At 45.5% G+C, this 20847-nt stretch overlaps 1 protein-coding gene across 1 annotated transcript in view; it reads right to left on the bottom strand.

Moving 5' to 3' along the window:
* Positions 1–17691, bottom strand: part of PIK3AP1 (phosphoinositide-3-kinase adaptor protein 1) — a 113212-nt gene extending 95521 nt beyond the window's left edge. Inside the window, exons 1-2 of the mRNA XM_026493770.4 lie at positions 17562–17691; positions 9113–9529 (exon numbers count right to left, since the gene is read on the bottom strand). Coding sequence (XP_026349555.2) covers positions 9113–9529; positions 17562–17574 — 430 coding nt within the window. The 5' untranslated portion in view covers positions 17575–17691. The remainder of the gene's footprint in view (positions 1–9112; positions 9530–17561) is intronic.
* Positions 17692–20847: the final 3156 nt, after the last annotated feature.

Below are 20847 nucleotides of genomic sequence, written 5' to 3'. Positions count from 1 at the left end.
AATAAAATAGCCTCCAAGTGTTTTTTCCCCACAGAAAAGGCAACTTTATCAATTATTGATTTTGCTCATGTCTCGGTGTCTTAGAAAACCAATCAACCACTCTTTGCCTAAATTATACCAAAATGGCTAAATTAGGAATTCTTTCTCTCGAAAGTCCATATGACAAGCCTACTGTGGTTTCAGTAATTTCTCCAACAGGCAGATGAACAGTCATATAAAGCACAAATCATCCTATTTCCTTGGCCATCTCAGACACACTCTCAGTCATGTGAATGGCAGTGGAAACTAAATTGAAAAGCTGTCAAAACATCCTGTAATAATAGGGAAATTAACAGACCTATTTTGTCACGCATATTTCCCCCATTTCCCCTGCCCCACTATCTTCCTATAGACCCATATTCATAAACCTACACGCAGACCATAATAAACAGTGCGTGTAAAATGTTAAATATGTGGGTTCTTTCATTCCTACCCAGATAATGGCATCATGTTATATTCTCCCAGGACTTAACTTGGGTTAATGTCCATAAACAGAAAGCTATTATGATGTCATTTAAGGTTCTGTTTAAAATTCTATTGTGAAGGAGAACTTGTTAGCTGAAATAAAACACTATACCTTGATGAAATTTTGAAAACTGTCAGATTAGGACCCAGCAATGCAATGTAAGCCATGTTAAACCACACACAGTAGAACCACATGGAATTTCACTGGCCGTAAGAGTCTCAGATGTCAACTTGTATTCCTCCCAGCTTTTTAAAAAGGACAAGAACGGATATGCCCAAGTGACTTGCAAGGTGGCAAAAGCAGTTAGTGTTAGAGTCTGTGAAATATACACCCATATTCTCTTACTTCTTATCATAAAGATTGTAGCACCCAAAGAAGACATCAACCCAAATTTGATTTGACAAGAGTAAAAATATGACTCAATGATAAGTAACAGGCATTAGCTTATATGGAGTGAGTGAAGGTGCAGACATCACAGCAATAAACAGACCAATACCCTATCGCTCCCCCTTACCCAGAAGATCAGTCCCATGAGGCTGAGAAAAGGGCCTAGGAGTTTATATAAAGGAATTTAATCTGAATTCAACCTACTTGCATTAGCTAAGTACAAGCCCAACTTCTTCCTCTAGATCCTTGAAATCTCCATGACTCCATTATTTTTCTCTTTTAAAATTCCTAAGTGAAAGTAAAACATGAATGTGGTAGAAAAAGGGAAACACCAAAATGTCTAAGACAAAGTCTTCCATCCACCCAAAAGCAACTACTATCAAAAATCTCTTGTGTATCCTTCCAGGAAAAAAAGCTCTCTATGCATATTTGGTACAAACATAACTTTTATGTATCTATAAGCACCATGGTTTGATTGTCTCCACTTAGGTAGCCCAGAGCTCAGTCTCACTGGTCCAGATGATAAACGGGTCATTTCAAGGACAGAAATCCTCTTATTAATCAAAGCTAATCTTGTCTTAACTGGACACTGAACTTCTGGAGCCTGGGAATACAGCTGAACAGCTAACAAAATATAGAAAGGGAGGAAAGGAAGCAAAAAGATAAAGAGGTATTATAGACAGGCCAGCACCTGGCAGACAGATGCTCATTCAATACTTTCTGAATGACTGACTGACCAAATATATGAATGAATGGAGACACCAGGATAGGCATATTGTTAACACATATGACATTCAACATATTAAATATTAACTAACAGGGCCCCCATTCTCCAAAAAGTGAGCACCCTTCTTGATCTACACCATCCAATATGGTAGCCACTGACCACAGGTGGCTCCTGAACATTTGCAATGTGTTCTCTAAGTGTAAACTACGCACCAGACTTCAAAGACCCGGTACGAAAAAAAAAAGATGTAAAATATCTCATTGATAATATTTATATTGATTATATGTTGCAATGACAATATTTTAGATATATTGGCTTAAGTAAACCATATTATTAAAATTAACTCACTTGTTTCCTTTTTTTTTTTTTTTTCCTGCAGCTACAAGAAAACTTTAAATTCCGCATGTGATTCACATTATACATTTTTTGGACAGCACTGCTCTAGAACATAGGCATTACAGCAGTGACTATGTCTGCCCTTCCCCTGCTCTATCCCAGCACAGGGCATTGGAAATAGTAGATGCCCAGTGAACATGTACCAGATGAAGAGCTGGTTGTGGTTTGTAGATAGGCCATGAGTAGGCCTTGGACTGCATGGCTGGAGGCCCTTCCCCTGATCCTTTTATGGATGGACAAGCAGTTGTGTGACCTTGGACAAGTCACTGAACCCGCCTAGGCCTTGTTTTCCTCATCTTTAAAATGGGCATAAAAATAAGGTCTTCCTTACAGGAAAACTTCATGGGCCAAACGAAATAATGTCTACAGAAATGGGTAAAACATATGTCGGGTTCCTCCTGAGTTCTAGTATTCTCTACTACCAACAGTCCTAGGAGAAGCAAGATGTAAAAAAAATACCGAAAGAACAGGGCAAGAAACTAACCAGTGAAATTCCTGTATCTAGTATTTCCATCCCAGTGCATGACAGAAAGTCGAGACAAGGACAGGTGCAAAGGAGATTCTCCCAGGAATGGAAACTTGAACATTCATCACTCCCTCTTCACTGCATCTCACCGACCAACCACAGCTGACAAAGGGACTTGCAGATACCTCCCTCTAGGGGCCACAGAAAAGCTAATGAACTGGGAGGAGACAGCCTTCTCTGGGTGGCTGACCAAGTAGGAGCGGCCAATTGTACTGCGCCACCTGGGGCTCACAGCTCTGTGGGAAAATTCTTAATCCTGGGGGCCTCAGAGGCCTCGGGGGAAAGTTCCACAGTCCCAAAAATCTATTCACCCTTGTTAACTGTTGCAGGCTCAGCCAGGAGGGTGAACTTACCTTATTCTACAGGGCTGTCAGGGTACCTAGCAAGGAAATCCAAGGACCCTGGGACAGGCTGTGGCTTTTTGGTGAACAGCAGGATGGATTTCAGCAATCCCAGCTGGGCACCTTCTTCTCCAAATCAAAGACTATTGCAGAAAGGGGATAAAAGTGTGCTGAAGAAAGCCTCCCTCAGCAGGGGGCATTTAAGGAGCCTTCAGGAGCCAAGTACAGCGTGGCTAACCCACAGCAGAGAAAGAACAGATCCAAACACCCACGGCCTTGAGGCAGGACAGCAGCAGATCAAAAATAGTCCATTTCAAGAGGCCAAAGTTCAGATTCTCCCCACAGCCTCTGCAGGCAAACATAGAAGCCCCAGAAGTGAACGACTTACCATCAGTCTGGCCACCGCACAAAGGAGCAAGGAGGGCGCAGTGACTTCCCCTTTGCTACAAGGGTCTGACCCTCCCCCCTTCTCTGAGGGCTGCTCCCTGTGACGTGGAAGCGAGTCACGCCGTGGCCAAGCTGCAAGCCTCTGGGACCTCTGCCCCGTGACCCGCCTCATCACAGCCCACAGGGCCTGAGCTGCTGCCTGCTCCTCTAAGCAGAAAGCCGAGGGACAGGGCACCAGGCAAGGAACAGAGTCCCCAGAACACAGCTTGCAGCAGAAGCAAAAGCAAGGCTTATGGAAATTCACCTTCCTGGGACTAACCCCCCCGAGATTCTGGTTCAGTAGGTCTGGGACGGCAGCCCACACACCTGCCCTGAAACAAAGTGGTCTAGAGAACTCAGGGAAGCTCCCTCCTCCCTGATCCTGTTTCTTCCACAAGCTTTCCTCATTCCTCTTGTCTCCACGTGGAATACAAGGGCAGCGAGAGGAGACTTAGGGGAAAGCAAGGCAACGCGTGGAGAGCATTCTAGAGCCTGAAGGCCCTCAGTTCCAAAGAGAGCTGCTTCCGTCTTTGTGCAAGTCATTTACACTCTCTGAGCCTTGGTTTTCTCATCTGAGGACTGGCAATAAAACCATCGACCTACTCAGGGTCGCGAGGGAGCAAATGCACATAAAGTGTCCGCTGCATTATTCTTAACGACTGTCAAAAAAGCATTCATGTTATTACTAGCTCTTTCTGTGCGGGCAGTTCTCCACATGAGTATCTGCAAGAAAAACTGTACATGTAAATAATTGATTTAATCAGGCATACGGGGAAAAAAATTACATTACAACAACAACAAACTGTAGTAAGAGGGGCCACGGATGGATAGAGGTTATGGGGAGTCAGTAGGAAGATGCACAGAGCAGTGATGTCACCCTATCTCCAGGAGCTCTACAGAGATAAGACTGGGGAAATCCATAGATTCACAAAGATTCAGGCACAAAGCTGCAGGAAGATATGTTGCAACATTATTTATAAAAAGGGGAAACTGGCAATAATCTACGGTATCTTCTTATTTTTTTAAACATTATGACGAACCTATGTTACTTTATCTCAGAAAAAAAAATGTTCCTTTTTAAATATAGGAAAAGATTTTGGAATCCATTTGATGAGGTGAAAGCATTTTTAAATATCTGTCTTTCTTCTAAACTCCAGTATAATATTCAGATTAGAACATTCATATCAACAAAGGAAGGCCAGATGTGGGCATATCCCTCTAAATGTTCCCCGTGGGAACAAAAGGCAAAATACACTGTAATTTTGGGCACCATCAGAACTTCGGAAGTACAAGGAGCATGAGGAGGGATGGGGGAGGCAAAGGAAAAACAATGCGGATAAAGAAGCAGGTGAGATCTCCAGTGTAATACCGAACAGTATCAGGAAAATTAGGTTCAGTGCTTCCCTTCTCCCTACACACACACACACACACACACACACAATGAGAACTTTGGAAATAAAACTCAGCATCACCTAACAAGTCCTTTCCCACACAGACTAACAATCTATTTTTGTATTCCAGGGAGATTTGCAACAAAGAATACAGCTCCAGTAAAAAGAGGAAATAATTTCTATGCTGTACCTGGGTTTTTCTCACTTCCTTATTTTAAAATAATCACCCGACAAATTAAAAAAAAAATCCAGAACAATAGTACCGTGTTCTACGCACTGGGTATATATCACTGCAGACTTCTGGAACTAAACAGAATCAATTCAAGTGTTCTGAGTAATTTGCCATCTTCTTGGAAAACTTATAATGATATATTACAGTGCTGGGGGCTGGAAGAAACCTTCCAAATCATGTTGGTCCAACCCCATCATTTTACAGATGAAGATCTTGGGAAGCAAACTGCCTGCTCCAACACACTAAAGACTCTAATTAAAACATCTGCTCAATTTCAAGGTAGCTGACAAATTTGGAGAGGGGGTGGGAAATAAAATAAAACCTCCAAAACACTTTTTAGTGGAATAGTAATTATGACCAGCAGGCCTATCAAATGAAGCAGCAGTAAGGATTGTGATGGAAGTGTAACTCTACTCTAATGTCAGGACCACTTCTATCTGGAAAACTGAGATAAAAGTTGCCAGAGCTCACACATAGAATCTGTGAGTAGGGGCAGAGGAAGAGAACTCAGGAACTCAGCCCTGAAGTCTGTTAGCCTAAGCACCAAACACTGGCCTAGTTTTATACCTAAACTGACAGGTATCTAGGAGTCACCCTGATGCGATTGCGCCTCTACTTCCAGAAAAGTGGAGACTGGAGAAAATGGTCCATGCACTACAGAGGGACATGACCCCTGACCTGGTAAAGGAAGGGTGGCTTAGACCCTTGCTCACATGCCCAGTGGACCCCTGACCAGCAGCACCAACATCACCTGGGAACTTGTCAGAAATGTGGAATCTTGGGCACCTAGGTGGCTCAGTTGGTTAAGCATCTGCCTTCAGCTCAGGTCATGATCCCAGGGTCCTGGAATCAAGTCCTGCATCGGGCTCCTTTCTCAGCAGGGAATCTGCTTATCCCTCTGCCCCTCTCCCTGCTTGTGATCTCTCTCTCTCACACACACACTCACTCTCTCTCGAATAAATAAATCAAAACTTAAGAAAAAAAAAAAAAGAAATGCTGACTCTTGGGCCCCACCCAGACCTACGGAGTCAGAATGTGCATACTGACAAGATCCCCAGGTCCTCCTGAACACAGGGAAGTTTGAGAATCACTTGCTTAAATAACATACCAGCAAAAGAAGTGTAACTGACTACCTATAACCCCATTTACTCTAAGTTTCTGGAATTATTCTGGAAACTTATTACCAGCTCTGCTCTCTAAAGCTTTTGATCTTTAAGATTTTAAGTTTTAAATGGTCTAAAATTTAACCTAAATTTCAAATGGTCTCAGTGAATGTCTTACCAAGTAATCATGTTTTTTCAAAGGGTACCTCAATGTTAAGAAAATATATATATATATACAAATATGCTGGGAGCTTTATCCTTTAAAGGATTACATAGATTATAACTTGAGGTCTTTTTTTCCTGCTATTTTCTGCTGAGGTCATAGTAGGAACATGACCAATATTTCTTCAGAGGAAAGTTAGAGCCCCAGGGAGACCTGTTGAAGGAGAAAGACTAGAGTCACAATAAAAATGTGTTCCCGGGGCGCCTGAGTGGCTCAGCCCATTAAGTGTTTAACTCTTGATTTCAGCTCAGGTTGTGATCTCAGGGTCGTGGGATCAAGCACCATGTCCAGCTCTGCACCCAGCGCAGTGTCTACTTGGGATTCTCTCTCTCCTTCTCCCTCTGCACCCCGCCCCCATAAATAAATAAATAAAATCTTTAAAAAAAAAAAAAAAAGAAGAGGAAATGTGTTCCGGTGAAAAAGAGGAATTTAATGTAATGGAATTTTATGGTCAAGAGGCTCTGAAGGTCACATGGTCCACCCACGGCTCCAAAGCTGAATCCTTTTAGGCCACATCAACAGTTTCCACTCATATACTCCCAGGGTTGTGGAACTCATCACCTCCAAAGGCAATCCATTCCATCTTTGCACGCTCTGTTAGAAGGGTTTCCTGAAATTTGTCTCCCTATAACTTTCAACAACCCTACAATCAGAAACCCCATAATTATTGTCCCTACCATTAATTCAACCTCATTATCAATTCTCCATTACATTTCCCACTGGGATTTTCTTTCTTAACACAGAATGTCAAAAATACAAGTGTCATGTATTTATGTATTTATTTCTATGAGAGTAGGGCACCTTATAGTAGTGGGGTGTATGAAAATTTTATTTTTTGCTTTTATTTTGAGGCACCTTAGGAAAACCTCATGTGTACAAGAGGACTATTAAAATAAATTATCACGTTATAGAGAAAATAAGGGCATAATCATATCAGAAACCTAGTTTGGAATAGTACTGTTCTTAAACGTTGTTTTAACCCTAAGCGTCCTGGGAGTCAAAGCAGGAATGAAATGATGATAGGAAGGTGATGCTTTGGAAGTGTTTTAGGCTCTCTGGCCTTGGGAACCATAGGTTATCAACCCTGGAAAGTGTCTCAGATCAAGTCTTAATCTGACCTCTTACAGAGAAGGAAACGGAAACCCAAAGAGGGTAAGTGACTTGCCCAGTAGTGGGCACCCAGTTAGCGCCATGGAGTGTCCCTATCCCTGGTCAATGCTCTGTTTGGCCTACTGCCAGACTCTGAGTCTGGAGTTTGTTAAGGATGTTTGCCCAGCATAAAAACCGGAGATATAGTACCACATTACTGGGCCAACCAAGGGCACTGGCTATGGGTACCTGAAAAGTAAACCTAAGCCATCCTGGCACACAAAGACCCCTCAAATCCCAAAGTCCACAAGTCCGACACCAGATAAAAAAGTTATATTGGAGCCATAAGCCATCCTTCTTCCTTCTCTTTCCTAAAACTCCATTTGTCCCTACCTATCCATTGATTCCAAACTGCAGTTTCCACTAAGAAGCTTATTTTAATCTCTCATTAAAATAACCTCTTTCTGATGACAGGTGATTTGTTCTCAGAACAGAAACACCACTGTGAAACACTTCATTCTTTCAGAACCACTTGAAGCTAAAGGCTCATAGTGCACGGAGCCAGGGTCCTTAGTAAAAAGTAAATGATTATAGGCAGTCGATTCATCCAGGCATCTAAACATTGGACGCATTGAAACAAAATTAAAAGAATACTTTCTATCATGTATTTTTTTCTATCAACACCACTGGAATATTTTAAAGAACAATCTGTTAGATCATGCAGCGTGGGGTGCCAGTACAGTGACAATATATCCATGGAGCCCTGAATGACGGGCTGGTGGGTCACAGTGGCCTGCCCACGAGATCATAATGAACCACAGCAGTGACATAAGCCCATCCACAGAAATAACTACTTGTGTTTCAGTTCTTTTTAAGTGTAGGCAGATCAAAACTCCCTCGAAGCAATGAAGAGCAATCATCCAAGATTGGATTATGTGCTTTTTCTATCAGTGTGTTCTTCTGAAGTAAAGAAAAGCAAACCCTAGAAGAATTTCTTATCCAGGTGAGACACCTTTTATATTAACACTAGTCATCTATATGACAAATTCGCCAGGATCCCATTATGTTAAAAGATCTGGTCATATTTATTGGTTTAGAGCAGGCTATCGCTGGATAAAAGTATCTAAGAGGCTATATCAGATTTTTAAGGTCACTGAAAATTAGTGAATTCTTGACTCAACTCAGCAGATGAGACCAGGTGGTTGAGCCAGATTAAAGCCCAGTCACAGCAGGGATAATTGAGCACAGTGAAATCAACCCGTAATTGTCCAGGCTTCTTTGCAGGCATCAGGTATATAAGGTCTCAAATGGCAAGAGAACAGTGATAAACACATAGCCCACTCATAGCCCACAGTGAGGCAAAAATAGAAAGCAAAAGAGGAAGAAGAGCTGTGACATGCCTCCATCCCAGAACGCATCTTCCGTTACTGTTCATCAGAGTGTATGTCACACTTCCTGGGGCCACTGAAGTCATTCGCCCTGGCAGAGGGGACCAGAATTTTCCCACTTTAAAAAGAGAAACAGAGCAAAAGACAGAATCTCGGCTAGTGGGAAATAGAGAAGGGTACTTCTCTATAAACATGTTGTCCAAAGTGACACATTTTCCATAAAAATCTTAAGGTCCATGATGATAAAATGGAAGCGGCTTACAGGCAGGAAAGCTGTCTCACCTGAAAGGCCTGCGGCCTGGATGAGTCTTCTTTTTTTCTTTTTTTCTTTTTTTTTTTTTAGGGCTTGCTTATGTTTCCTTGAGAAGACACCCTTACCTTCAGAAATGGCCTTCCTCACCGCTGCCACGTAGGTCTCGGGCTCGTCGTCACAGGTGAGCTCCTGCCAGTGCGCCCAATCTGGAAAGTAGTCCAGGAACTCCTCGCCGTCCTGCACCCCGCAGAGCAGCCGCACCACGCGGTGGGGAGGGTGGAAGGCTCGCTGCAGCAGGGGCAGCAGGGCCGGCTGGCAGAAGCACTGCACCAGCTCGGCAGACAGCAGCACAACCACGCAGCGCGCGCTGAGGAAGAAGTTCAGGTCCTTGGCCGAGAAGGAGGCATCAGGGCTCAGCCTATAAGTCAGCGTCTTCTGGCTCCGCACCTGCCGGCTGGACAGAAAGAGGTCCTGGAGGTACTGGCACCATTCCTCGGCATCCGGGCTGTAGACGATGAGGATGTCACATCTTCCAACCGCCCCTGAGCCAGAACGAGGCACAGAAGCATGTTAACACACCTGCCCTTTCTAGGGCTCACATGACTTGCACGATAAACCATCCAGATAGGGGTCCTGGCACCCACCATCTTTCACAGTCTGGCCCCTAGCAGAGCCGTCAAACCTCTTCCCCTACTTCCAGGCTGTGTTCCAGCCATACCAGTCTCCCTGTCTCTGCCCCAAGATACCATGCCATTTCAGAACTTTACACGAGCTGTCACTTCTGCTGGCACGCTCCTCCAACCACAGCTGATACCGTATAAGATGATGAAGATGGCGATGACAACGACGCGATGATGACAACAGCAAGAGCAAGCACTTTATATAGAGCTTACTATGTTCCAGATGCTCTTCCAAGCACATTGCCTAGTAAACTCATTTAATCATTGCAGCAACCTCATAAGGTAGAGAATACTAGTAGCCCCATTTTAAAGGTGAGAAAACGGTGGTGTGGCGGGTGGCGTAATTTACCCATGATGACAGAGTCAGAACTTGAACTCATACAGTTTGGCCCCAGAACCGGGCCCTCCAAGAAGCAGTGAGTTAAAAAGAGCTTTGGGGGATCACTTGGCCCAAACTCCTCATTTACAGATAAAAGAAACATTTCATCTGGGAAGATGAAGGGACTCGCTTAAAGTCACACTCAGCAAACTAGTCACTAAGCCAGGACTGAACCTCAGGCTGTCCCTTGGTCCCCTGTCCAGTCCTCTCACCAGTCCACCTGCTGCCTCCCATCAGGGATTCGGTCAAGAATCTAACAAGAAATAAAGCATATCTTCCAATTATCAAAGTTCAAAGAAGCTTGGCTCTTAGCACACCTGTTACTACTGTTAGAGGAGGCCTCATCCCCCACTAACTCAGCAAACTGTTCTCCGTGACTTGGAGGGGTGAGCACGGAGGAGTCTCCAAGCGTCAGCACAATACAATAGGGGTCCTTCCTCCCACTCAGAGAAGGAAACTACTCAAGTCTGGGGGAGCTTGGGAATCATGAAAAGCTGTGGATTGTCACAATTAAACACCACCCCTAGACCACATTTCACTGAGTGGTTCCTGGCAAAAAGGTCAGAGGCAGGACTGGGGTCAAAACCTGAGGCTGTAAACTCTGAAAACATCATGGGAGGACTCCACCTTCCCATCCATCTTCCACCACATTCAAAGTAAAAACAATGACCTATAATAGGTAAACCCAACACAGTTCTGATTTCCCCAGGGATAATATTACCAAATTTTTAAAAACAGCAAATAAAGAAAAAGTTTGGAGTTTCGTTTTGGAGTCTTTTTGGAGTCTCTGCTTTGCTGCAGCCCTAATCCAGTACCGGTATAAAACCCAACCGGCGCTCAGTAGGGGCGCACTGATCCGCCAGGGAGTACTTCTGAAGGGAGGTGTGCAAATTTTCAAAGAAGTTAGATTTAGAAGGCAATGGGGGGGAAGGGAGGAGGGAGGAGGTGGGGAAGGCGGTCAGCAATTCTGACACCCTGTGGACCTTCGTGCCTCTGCAGAAAACTCAGTTCTAAGCACCGTCTCGTTCCTCAACTGTAAATAAAACAGTCCATTTTAGGTCTGTTTACACTGGTCCCAAAGTTTAAGCAGACTAAAGGCAAAATTTTAATGTACAGAAGGCAGTATTGCAGCCTTCCATAAAATCTTTGCTGATCTTTTTTTTCCCTGTGTAACACAGTTCTTTGTACTTCAATGGAGAAACAATTTCAGGACTATGAAAGGAGTCAGATTGGCCAAGCCACACAACTATGGAGCGCATACTGAAAGCAGTAGAGTTAAGGCATCAGAATACATTTACCTTCCTTCCGCCCCTCTTTTCTACATGGTTCGTTTATCGTCAGAGGTGAACGTTCTTCTAAACGTAAAGTGTAATGCATATGAGTGTGCGTGAGCAGGGCCCACCAGGTAGGCAATGTACAACACTTGACACTGCATTATAATAGAAGCATTATAATAATAATCAAACGTTAGCAATCTGTGCTCAGAATTCAGTTAAAAGTGCAAATGTAAAAAGCAGTAGCCACTAACACCCCCAACTATACTGACAAATACACTAGCAAATATCATGTCAACAATTTTTACAAATGGGGTAAAAGGAGAACAGATCTCGGGGAAGGCTGGCTGTGGTCCCACACATTAGTGATGAAGCCATTGGTGATGTTTTCAATAGATCGTGAAAAAATAAGGAAGAAAGAAGAGTATTTCTGAGAGCATAATAAGTCCTCTTAAGAAGGCAACTCAGATCTTGGAACAATGACTGACTTAGCAGGAAAGCAGCAACTCTAGAATGCCCTGACACGTGGCCAGGAGTGATGTATGCCACGTTTATGAGGAGACAGCGACCTAAAGCAAACCAACAATTTCGAGTGACAAGTCCTGGGGTCACTGAGGGAGTGGGTATTGATTTCACCCTGGATCCTGCCTCAACATGACCCGTTTCTCTATTAACAGCACAACATGGTATCTGCTGCGCGTTAAAGAACCCTAGTCATCAAGGAGAGTGCAAATATTAATAATGAGGGAAACCGGGTGTGGAATAATGAGACCTCTATGTATCTTCAGTTTTTCAATAAAACTAAAACTTCTAAAATAAAAACTTTAAAATACAATTTAAATTAAAAACCACTTTAGGGGTTAGCCTCTTCTATACGGAAAACACTGAAAACGTCTCATTCCTGGAGTTTTTTTGTTGGTTTTTTTTTTTTTTAAGATTTTATTGATTTATTTGACAGAGAGAGACAGCCAGCGAGAGGGAACACAAGCAGGGGGAGTGGGAGAGGAAGAAGTAGGCTCCCAGAGGAGGAGCCTGATGCGGGGCTCGATCCCAGGACTCTGGGATCACGCCCTGAGCTGAAGGCAGACCTTAACGAATGAGCCACCCAGGCGCCCCTCATTCCTGGAGTCCTGGTGTTAAATCTGATATGGCCCCCAAACTCCTTTGAGCACAAGTACTTGGAAACGAAGTGGTTAGTGTCTCAGACTTATGAATATCAAAACCTACTTGGTCACCTACTTGTGGTGGGATTCGAGACCAGTATATGAAGTCTAAGCAAATTTTGCCTCGGGGTAAAGGAGGACAATGAAATCTATCACCTTCTTGAATTTTGCTCTGCTGGGGAAACTGAAAGCTGGGGAAATTCTAAAAAAAGTTCCAAAGTGGAAGTTAAAGTTCCTCCATGATATGCTGAATAACAACACAGGACCAAACACTTTGTCAGCAACTCTCTCTTGAATGGGGACACCCCTTTTTGCCAAGGATAAATCCCTGCCTGTAACCATAGATCATTTCCTCACATGTGCCAAATCAAGTCTCCCAGTTTGTTTGTTTATTAAGAAAAATGAAATCTATGATCTCACTGATATGCGGAATTTAAGAAACAAAACAGAGGATCATAGGGGAAGAGAGGAAAAAATAAAACAAGATGAAACCAGAGAGGGAGACAAACCATTATGAGACTCTTAATTACAGGAAACAAACTGAGGGTTGCTGGAGGGATGGGGTACCTGGGTGTTGGACATTAAGGAGGACATGTGATGTAATGAGCAGTGGCTGTTATATAAGACTGATGAATCACAGACCTGTACCTCTGAAACCAGTAATACATTATATGTTAATTAACTGAATTTAAATTTTTAAAATTAAAAAAAAAAAAGGAAAAATGAAATCCATGCGGGCACCTGGGTGGCTCAGTCCATTAAGCATCTGCCTTCCTCTCAGGTAATGATCCCAGGGTCCTGAGATTGAGCCCCTGGCTCCCTGCTCAGCGGGGAGTCTGCTTCTCCCTCTCCCTCTGCCCCTTCCCCCCGCTCATGCTCTGTCTTGTACTCTCAAATAAATAAATAAATAAAACCTTAAAAAAAAGAAAAGAAAAATGAAATCCATGAACCAACAGGCGTCAATAAATCCTAAACAGAAATGAGGATGGGCCTTTGTCCTTGTAGAGCTTAAAGAACAGGTTGGGCAGTAAGAGAAAGCAGTGGGTAACAGCGTGGGGTGGAGGGGGGAGTGGCAACAAGGAGTGACAGTCGTGGTTAAGAAAGACAGTGACTGGGGGCGCCTGGGTGGCACAGCGGTTAGGCTCCTGCCTTCGGCTCAGGGCGTGATCCCGGTGTTATGGGATCAAGCCCCACATCAGGCTCCTCCGCTATGAGCCTGCTTCTTCCTCTCCCACTCCCCCTGCTTGTGTTCCCTCTCTCGCTGGCTGTCTCTATCTCTGTCAAATAAATAAATAAAATCTTAAAAAAAAAGAAAGAAAGAAAGAAAGAAAGAAAGAAAGAAAGAAAGAAAGAAAGAAAGACAGTGACTGAAATAGAGCTTCCTTAGAAAGAATCAGAATCCACCTGAGAAAAGAACAGGAAATGCCGAGCAGCCTTTCAAACTACCCAGCCCAGACCATTTCTTTAATCTGTAGGCGACTCCAGCTCCCCATTCATCTGTTCTGAGCACCCTACTGAAGTGGATGCACTAGGGAAGGTGCCCAGTTTAGGGAGGGGTCTAGTAATGCTCACATGAGGGGCTTCCAGACTCCGAAGATTTCAAGCGTAGAGACTTGACAGGAGTATGGAGGGTCCTCAAGAATCAGATGGGAGTTAAGATTACAAAAAAATTAAATGTACCTTCAAACCCTATTTTCCTCTAAGTCTAGGGATGGTAGAAAAATTTGGAGATAAGAGAAACCTTGGAGAAAAAGGGCAAGAAAAGGTACGCAAGCTTTCTTCCAAGATCCGAGGGCTAACACATGGAGGAAAGCGTTCTGGTCTTCAACCAGCCAGATTCCATCGCTTGGGGAAGTCACTTAAGGCTTCTTCGTCTCCTCTCTCTCATGTGTAAATGCGAGAGATGCCGTCAGGAACCTAGAGAATATTCCAGGGTAGGCTGATTCCCTTTCATTTTATCTTGCTTCCCACCCTCTTTCAAAAACAGGGAGCCAAGATTCTCCTTGATTTCAATAAGCAAAGATGTCTTTCAAAAAAAAAAAAATCTGAAAGCTTACTCTTCACCAGGAGGAAATTTTTAAAAACCACACAATTCAGCCTTAAAAAGGAATGAAGTGCTGACATACGCTACAACTCGAGTGAACCTTGAAAACACTATGTTATGTGAAAGAAAACACAGAAGACCACACACTATATGATCCCATTCATATGGAAGTCCTGAGAAGGGAAATCTACAGACACAGATATAAAAATTTAGGGCTGGGCAGGAGGAGGGAATAAGAGGGTGATAGCCAAAGCACACAGTTTCTTCCTCTTTTTTAAAAAATTTCTATTTCATAAATGTATACCCCTTCACTCATTTCTCAAAATGAGTTTCTTTTTGAGGTGAAGAAAATGTTCTGAAATAGACCATGGTGATGTTTGCACCTATCTGTGAAGATACCAAAACCACTGAGTTGTATACTTTCTGTTTGTTTTTTGTTTTTTCTTTAATTGTATACTTTAAATAGGCAAATTGTATGGCATGTGGATTATATTTGAACAAAACTGTTTAAAATAAGAAAAAGGAGGAGAAGGGGGAAGGGGGGAAGAGGGAGGGGGAAGGCGAGAAACAGAAGGTCACATGGAAGAATGGCCTAGGTGACTCCACATCCTATCTTATCTTGTCAAGAGGTACTCTCACTGCCACTGTGGGTCCTTGCACCTCCAGACCTCAGAGAGCCCCAAGGACCTCAGAGGCCCAACTCCCACTTGCAGGACCTGAAGTGGTGTCTCACCACAGCACATGCTGACAGCGAGGGTCTGACAGCCCTAACCATTACAGATGTTTGCAGAAGCCACTATAGAGCCCATAAATAGCCCCAGGTTTGGCCACTGTGCTAGAGTCCCATCTGAATGAGAGCACATTCTTCTAGCCTCATCCGCCATGCCCTACTGGAGTTACGCACCCAGGACACTAGACGAGGGTGGTTTTCTGGGTCTCCTCTGCCCAAAGGCTCTCCCAGTTCGCTGTTTCTTGCACTTAACAGTCCAGAGCCTGTTCTCAGCCATGGAAAGAGGTGGGAGCTTCACCGACTTCATCTCCCACCTCCCCCCCAATCACCCACCTACTCTACCACCTGCTCCCTGTTCCTTAAATACACTATATACACCCATTTACTGTTCCTCTGACTGGAGCACTGCTCCCCCACATGACCTTGCAGATCTTCGCTCAATGTCCCTTTCTCCACGAGGTCTAATCTTGTCACCTCCTTTAAAATTATAAACCCAGGGCGCCTGGGTGGCTCAGTCAGTTAAGTGTCTGCCTTTGGCTCAGGTCATGTCTCTGCTCAACGGGGAGTCTGCTTCTCCCTCTGCCCCTCCCCTCAACGGGGAGTCTGCTTCTCCCTCTGCCCCTCCCCTCCACTTGTGCTTGCTCTCTCTCTCTCTCTCTCATTCTCTCTCTCTCCCATAAAAATAAATAAAATCTTTAAAAAATAAAACAAAAAAATAAATTATAAACCCACCCCCCTCTACCCCTTCTACTGTTTTCCCAATGCGTTTATCTTATCATGAATTTCTTTCTCAAGCATATTGCCTGCCTTCCCCCATATCCTATAAGCTCCATGGGTAAGTGGCTTATGTCTCTGTTTTGATTGCTGAATATACACCTGACACCTAGAACAGTGCCTAGAAACAGTAGGCATGCAATAAATATTTGTTGAATGAATGAATTTCCTCTACATAACTCTGCTTCAGCTTTCAAAGGGAACGTGTGGACTATGACCCTACTGTTACCACAATACAGCTTCTTCTAACCTCCAGAGCCACACTTGAGAGCCACAAGTCTAAAGCTAGCTACTTTCCCATTACCTTTAAAGAATGAGCCTGTATTACCAAATCTAATAGAACTCTTACCATTGACCTTCTCCACCCTCCACCCCTCACCCCCCAACACTCCCCCACCCCACCCCAGCTTCCAAAGCACCATTAGGAAACTAGACCTCAGGGCATATGGGGACAGCTGGCTCCTCATTCTAGCATCTGTCCACATCCTTCAAGAACAGTATCTTCTCCTGGCTGACGAGATTTTAGTTTTCAAGAGGCTTTTACATCCTGTTTATACATGTTATCTCTACTAAAACATCATAAAATGAGTGAGGAAATACAAGTAAACCCACTTGCAAATACAGTAACTCTGATCTTCTCACCTAGTAATTCCCTGTTTACTTATCGCTTTCTTGCACAAGACTGTAAACTCCCTAAGAGCAGAGACTGACTGGGCTGTCCTGGTCACCACTGAGAACACATGTAGGTGCACAACAACTATTATAGCGCATAGTAAGTGCTCCTTAGTTGTTTCTATTATCATCATTATTACGTGGTTTGTCCTGGATCTCAGACAGTAACTTTGGCAAGTGTACACACCATGAACCAAAGAAGAACCCAAGACTAATCAAAAAAGACTCCTGGCACCTTTCGATGGGTAGATTACCCAGTGGCCTTCACTTATCCCCACTCCCCAAAGTTCTGCAAAAGCCATAAGAAAACTAAAGCTAACGGAATGGTGTTCCTAGATTTCAATCGAAATTCTAGATGAAAAACAAAGCCTAGGATGGGTAGAGGAAGGGGACTTAGGAAGGTGGCCCAAGTGCCGCCGGCGATCACCCAGCTCCCACCTGGGACTGCCTGAGCGCCCCCTATTGGTCCAATGGGGCCCTAAGAGTAGCATTTCCCAGGAGGGGGACAAGTCGGCTCTTGGCCTTGTTTCCACGGGACCCCGGTTCAGAGTTGGAAGAACAGGAGAAACGACCCTCAAAGGCAAGCAGAGCCAGTCGGAGAGAGGAAAGGAGACTTAGAAGATAGGGGACAGGGGAGGTGCAGCCGGGGGCAGAAGAGAATCGCGCGACAGGCTGGGAAGGGGGACTTGGGAAAGCTGGGGAGGGAGGTTTGCGCCGGGGAAGCGGGAAAGAGGGAAAGCGCAGCAAGCACACAGATCCCGCGCGGAAGACGCAGAGCCGGGAGCCGGCCAGCTGCGGCAGGCGAGGGGACGCGCCCTCGGGGAGGCTCGGGAGAGGGGCCCGGGCCCGCCTACGCACCTGAAGCTGCCATGGCGCGGGGCGCAGCTTAGCTGCTCCGCTCGCTGCGTGCGCGGGGCCGGGCCCGGCGGCGTCCCGGGGCGCGGGGCAGCAGCGGCGCCGGGCTCCGCGCAGCACCAGCCGCGGCTCTGGCGCTTCCTCCCGACGGGCTGCGAGGACCGGCCGCGGGGGCGTGTCCACAGGACCCGCCCCGCCTGCAGGGCACGGCCTGCGGCACCTGCACCCGCGGCCGTTGGGGAGGGGAAGTGAGAACCCCCACCCCACCCCGGCCGAGCCGCCGGTCAGCTCCCTGCACGGCCCCCTCTGCTCTGTAGCCAGGAGGCAGGGGGCGTCTCGCCACGTGCGCCTCACTCCCGGCGACACCAGCCTGACTGGCCACCAAAGGGCTGCCCGAGGTGGAGGAGGCGTGGGGGGGGGGGGAAGGGGGAAGGTGCAGCTGCCCGACCTCTGTGACCTGGGGCGGGGGTGTATCTAAGCACAGCTGGCCATGCCATCTCCCCATCCCCTGGGGCTTTCTCCCTGAGCCGCCACCCGGGCAGGAAAGGGGAGGAGGCAGGAAGGGGAAGAAGAACTTTCCCTGGCACCTGGCCCTGGGTGCTTGGCGTTGCCCTTGATTACCCTCCAGTGACTTTTCTGTAATTCCTTGGACCTGGTCTCCTGATGGCACTAAGGATAATCTCCTATGATAAATGCATGATACATTTATTGCCTTTTCTGCCTTTGAGGTGGCGCCTATCATGTCTTTATGTTTCAGCTGAAGAAACTAGCCAAACACCTTGCTCCCTTGCTCAGATGCCCACAGGGAGTAAATGCTCCCTGAGGTTCCAGCAGGCCTGAGTCCAGAGCTAGAGCTCCCCATAGACCCTTGTACTCACCTGCCCGCTCTTTGCTCTCCTGCCTTTGCCTGCTCCTGTAACTGATCTGAACAGCCCTGTGTCCTTGGAGTCCTCAAAAATGCGGGGTCCAGAAGATGGATGCAGAGAGCAGAGATGAGGGAAAGACAGAGTTCAAGCAAAGGTGGAAATAAATGAAGTGGATTTAGGAATGGAAATATCAGGACTCGGGCCTATAATTATAATTTTCTACAGCTGTCATAACAAATTACCACAAACTTAGTGGCTTAAAGCAACACAAATTTATTCTCTTACTGTTCTGGATTTCAGAAGTCCAACAGGAGTCACACTGGGTAAAATCAAGGTGTCAGCAGGGCTGGGTTCCTTTCTAGAGGTTCTAAAAGAGAATCCATTTCCTTGCCTTTTTTCCACTTCTAGAGACCAACCACATTCCTTGGTTTATGCCCCACATCCTCCATCCTCAAAGCCAGCAACATAACATCTCTTTGACCCAGCTTAGTATATCACATCTCTCTCTGACTCTTTTATTTCCTCCCTCTTCCGCTTTAAGGACATTGATCCCACCCAGGTAATCCAGGAAAATCTCCCTTTTTTAAGGGAGACCAACAACCCTAATACCATCTACAACCTTAATCTCCTTTGCCATGTAACTAACATATTCATGGGTTGTAGGGTAAGGACGTGGACATCTTTGATGAACCATTATTCAGCCTACTACAGGCCTGGAATTCTGAAAGAGGAGATGAGCTCGATCCTGCTATCACATTCCCCATGTTCAGGTCTTCTCTGGCCTCCAGATCAGGTTAGCTACACCGCATCCCTCCTGCTCCACACCCCCCACCTGCCACCCCCCACCCCTGCCTTCATGCACTGTCGCAGCCCTTTACTGTTTTTTAGTAGAAATTATATAGCTATTTTTTTCTGCAATTATGTATGTTAATTTGTGTCTCCTCCATTCAATTATAAGCCCCTCAGAGGCAGGATCCAGGTTTGTCTTTTTCACCATGGAACCTCTAGCACTTAAAGGCAACTTTGGCACGGAGAATGTTAAAATATGCTCAGAAAATATTTGAATGATTTATTTAATGAATATGGCCTGGAAAGCCTTCAATTTCAGACTGAAGGGTACAGAATTTCCAGGCACCGAAAATCACTGAACTTGAAGGAGGGGACTAAAAGATGTCAAAAATAGGCTGTTCATAATAAAAGCCATCAGGGTAAGGAAAACGGTGAGCTGAAGTTTGGAAATGTTGAGTTTGAGGTACCCATAGGATGTCCTAGGACTTCTGTCCTTGCAGGAGACATGAGGGCCTAGGACTGGCCAGGATGTCACCCTTGGAGTTGAAGCTGCATGAGTGGATGGGGGAGAGGGGATAAAGAGCAAGAGCCTGGCCTCAAGGGCAGAACCTGGGGGAAGGACCGTGATCAGGGGCCTCAGAAGACTGGAATAACCAGAGAGGTACCATAAGAGGCAGGCCAGAATAAGCAGATCAAGGAAGAGGATTTTGAGGAGAAGGTTGTCAATAACTGTGAGGAGCCTGGGAGAATGAAACCTAATAGGAAGGACTCCAAAAGTCCTCCGTTTCCTCATGGGTGCAATGAGGGCATCCGAGCTCAGAAAATGCTAGGGCTCTGTGGAATACCCCCCTCTTCGGAGAACTTTGCCGGAACCCTGTCTACCTCTTCTGCACCTTCCTCACTCTTCACAAGCCTGGGGACCTGGCCAGTCTATATTCCTCTTTGGAGTCATTTCTACTGAGGGCATACTCATCTATTTGAGGTCATTTCCCCTGACGCCCCTACTATCCAAATGTGTGGTCCTCCTTCCAGCTCTGGATGTTAGGGAATAAAGGCCCTTTCCTGCTTCTTAACCAAGAAAATCTGGATAACCCTGAACTGAAGGGGTATTTGCGTACTTCTTACAACTCTTAGAGGGTATCCATCAGTTGTGGGTAAGGTCTCTGGTGCTGGGTCAGCGTCCAAATTCTGAATGCTCCCACTGCTCCACAGCACTGACCTCTAGAATTTGGCTGGGAAGTGGACTCAGAAGCCAACATTCCCTTGGTAAGATGCCAGCCAGTCCCTAATATTGGCAATTCCACCCAGTTTCATTATAAAGCAGGTGGGGTTGAGCTGGGGGAAGTAGTGTCTGTTTTTACATCTCCATCTGACAGTTTTTGCAGAAGGTGGAGGGCAGGGTGCCTGCCCCTCCGACAGGCCCTGCTCTGCCCCTGTACTTTGGCTCTAGGGGCAAGCTCTGCAGTCAATCCCCCCAGCACTGGATGGCCCAAAGATGGGTTCTAGGCAGAATGGAGAACCTGAATGTGATGGTGCCCTACCCTATCGCTGGCTTGGTAAACAGGAAAGGCCAGAGAGATGAATATAGGTCATCTAAAGAACAGAGGGATGAGGAGTGGGGAAGAAATCCTTGT

Source organism: Ursus arctos, unplaced genomic scaffold (genome assembly GCF_023065955.2).
Source record: "Ursus arctos isolate Adak ecotype North America unplaced genomic scaffold, UrsArc2.0 scaffold_7, whole genome shotgun sequence".
Lineage (NCBI taxonomy): Eukaryota > Metazoa > Chordata > Mammalia > Carnivora > Ursidae > Ursus > Ursus arctos.
Note: the sequence above shows the minus strand (reverse complement) of the source record. Positions and strands in the feature narration are given on the sequence as shown.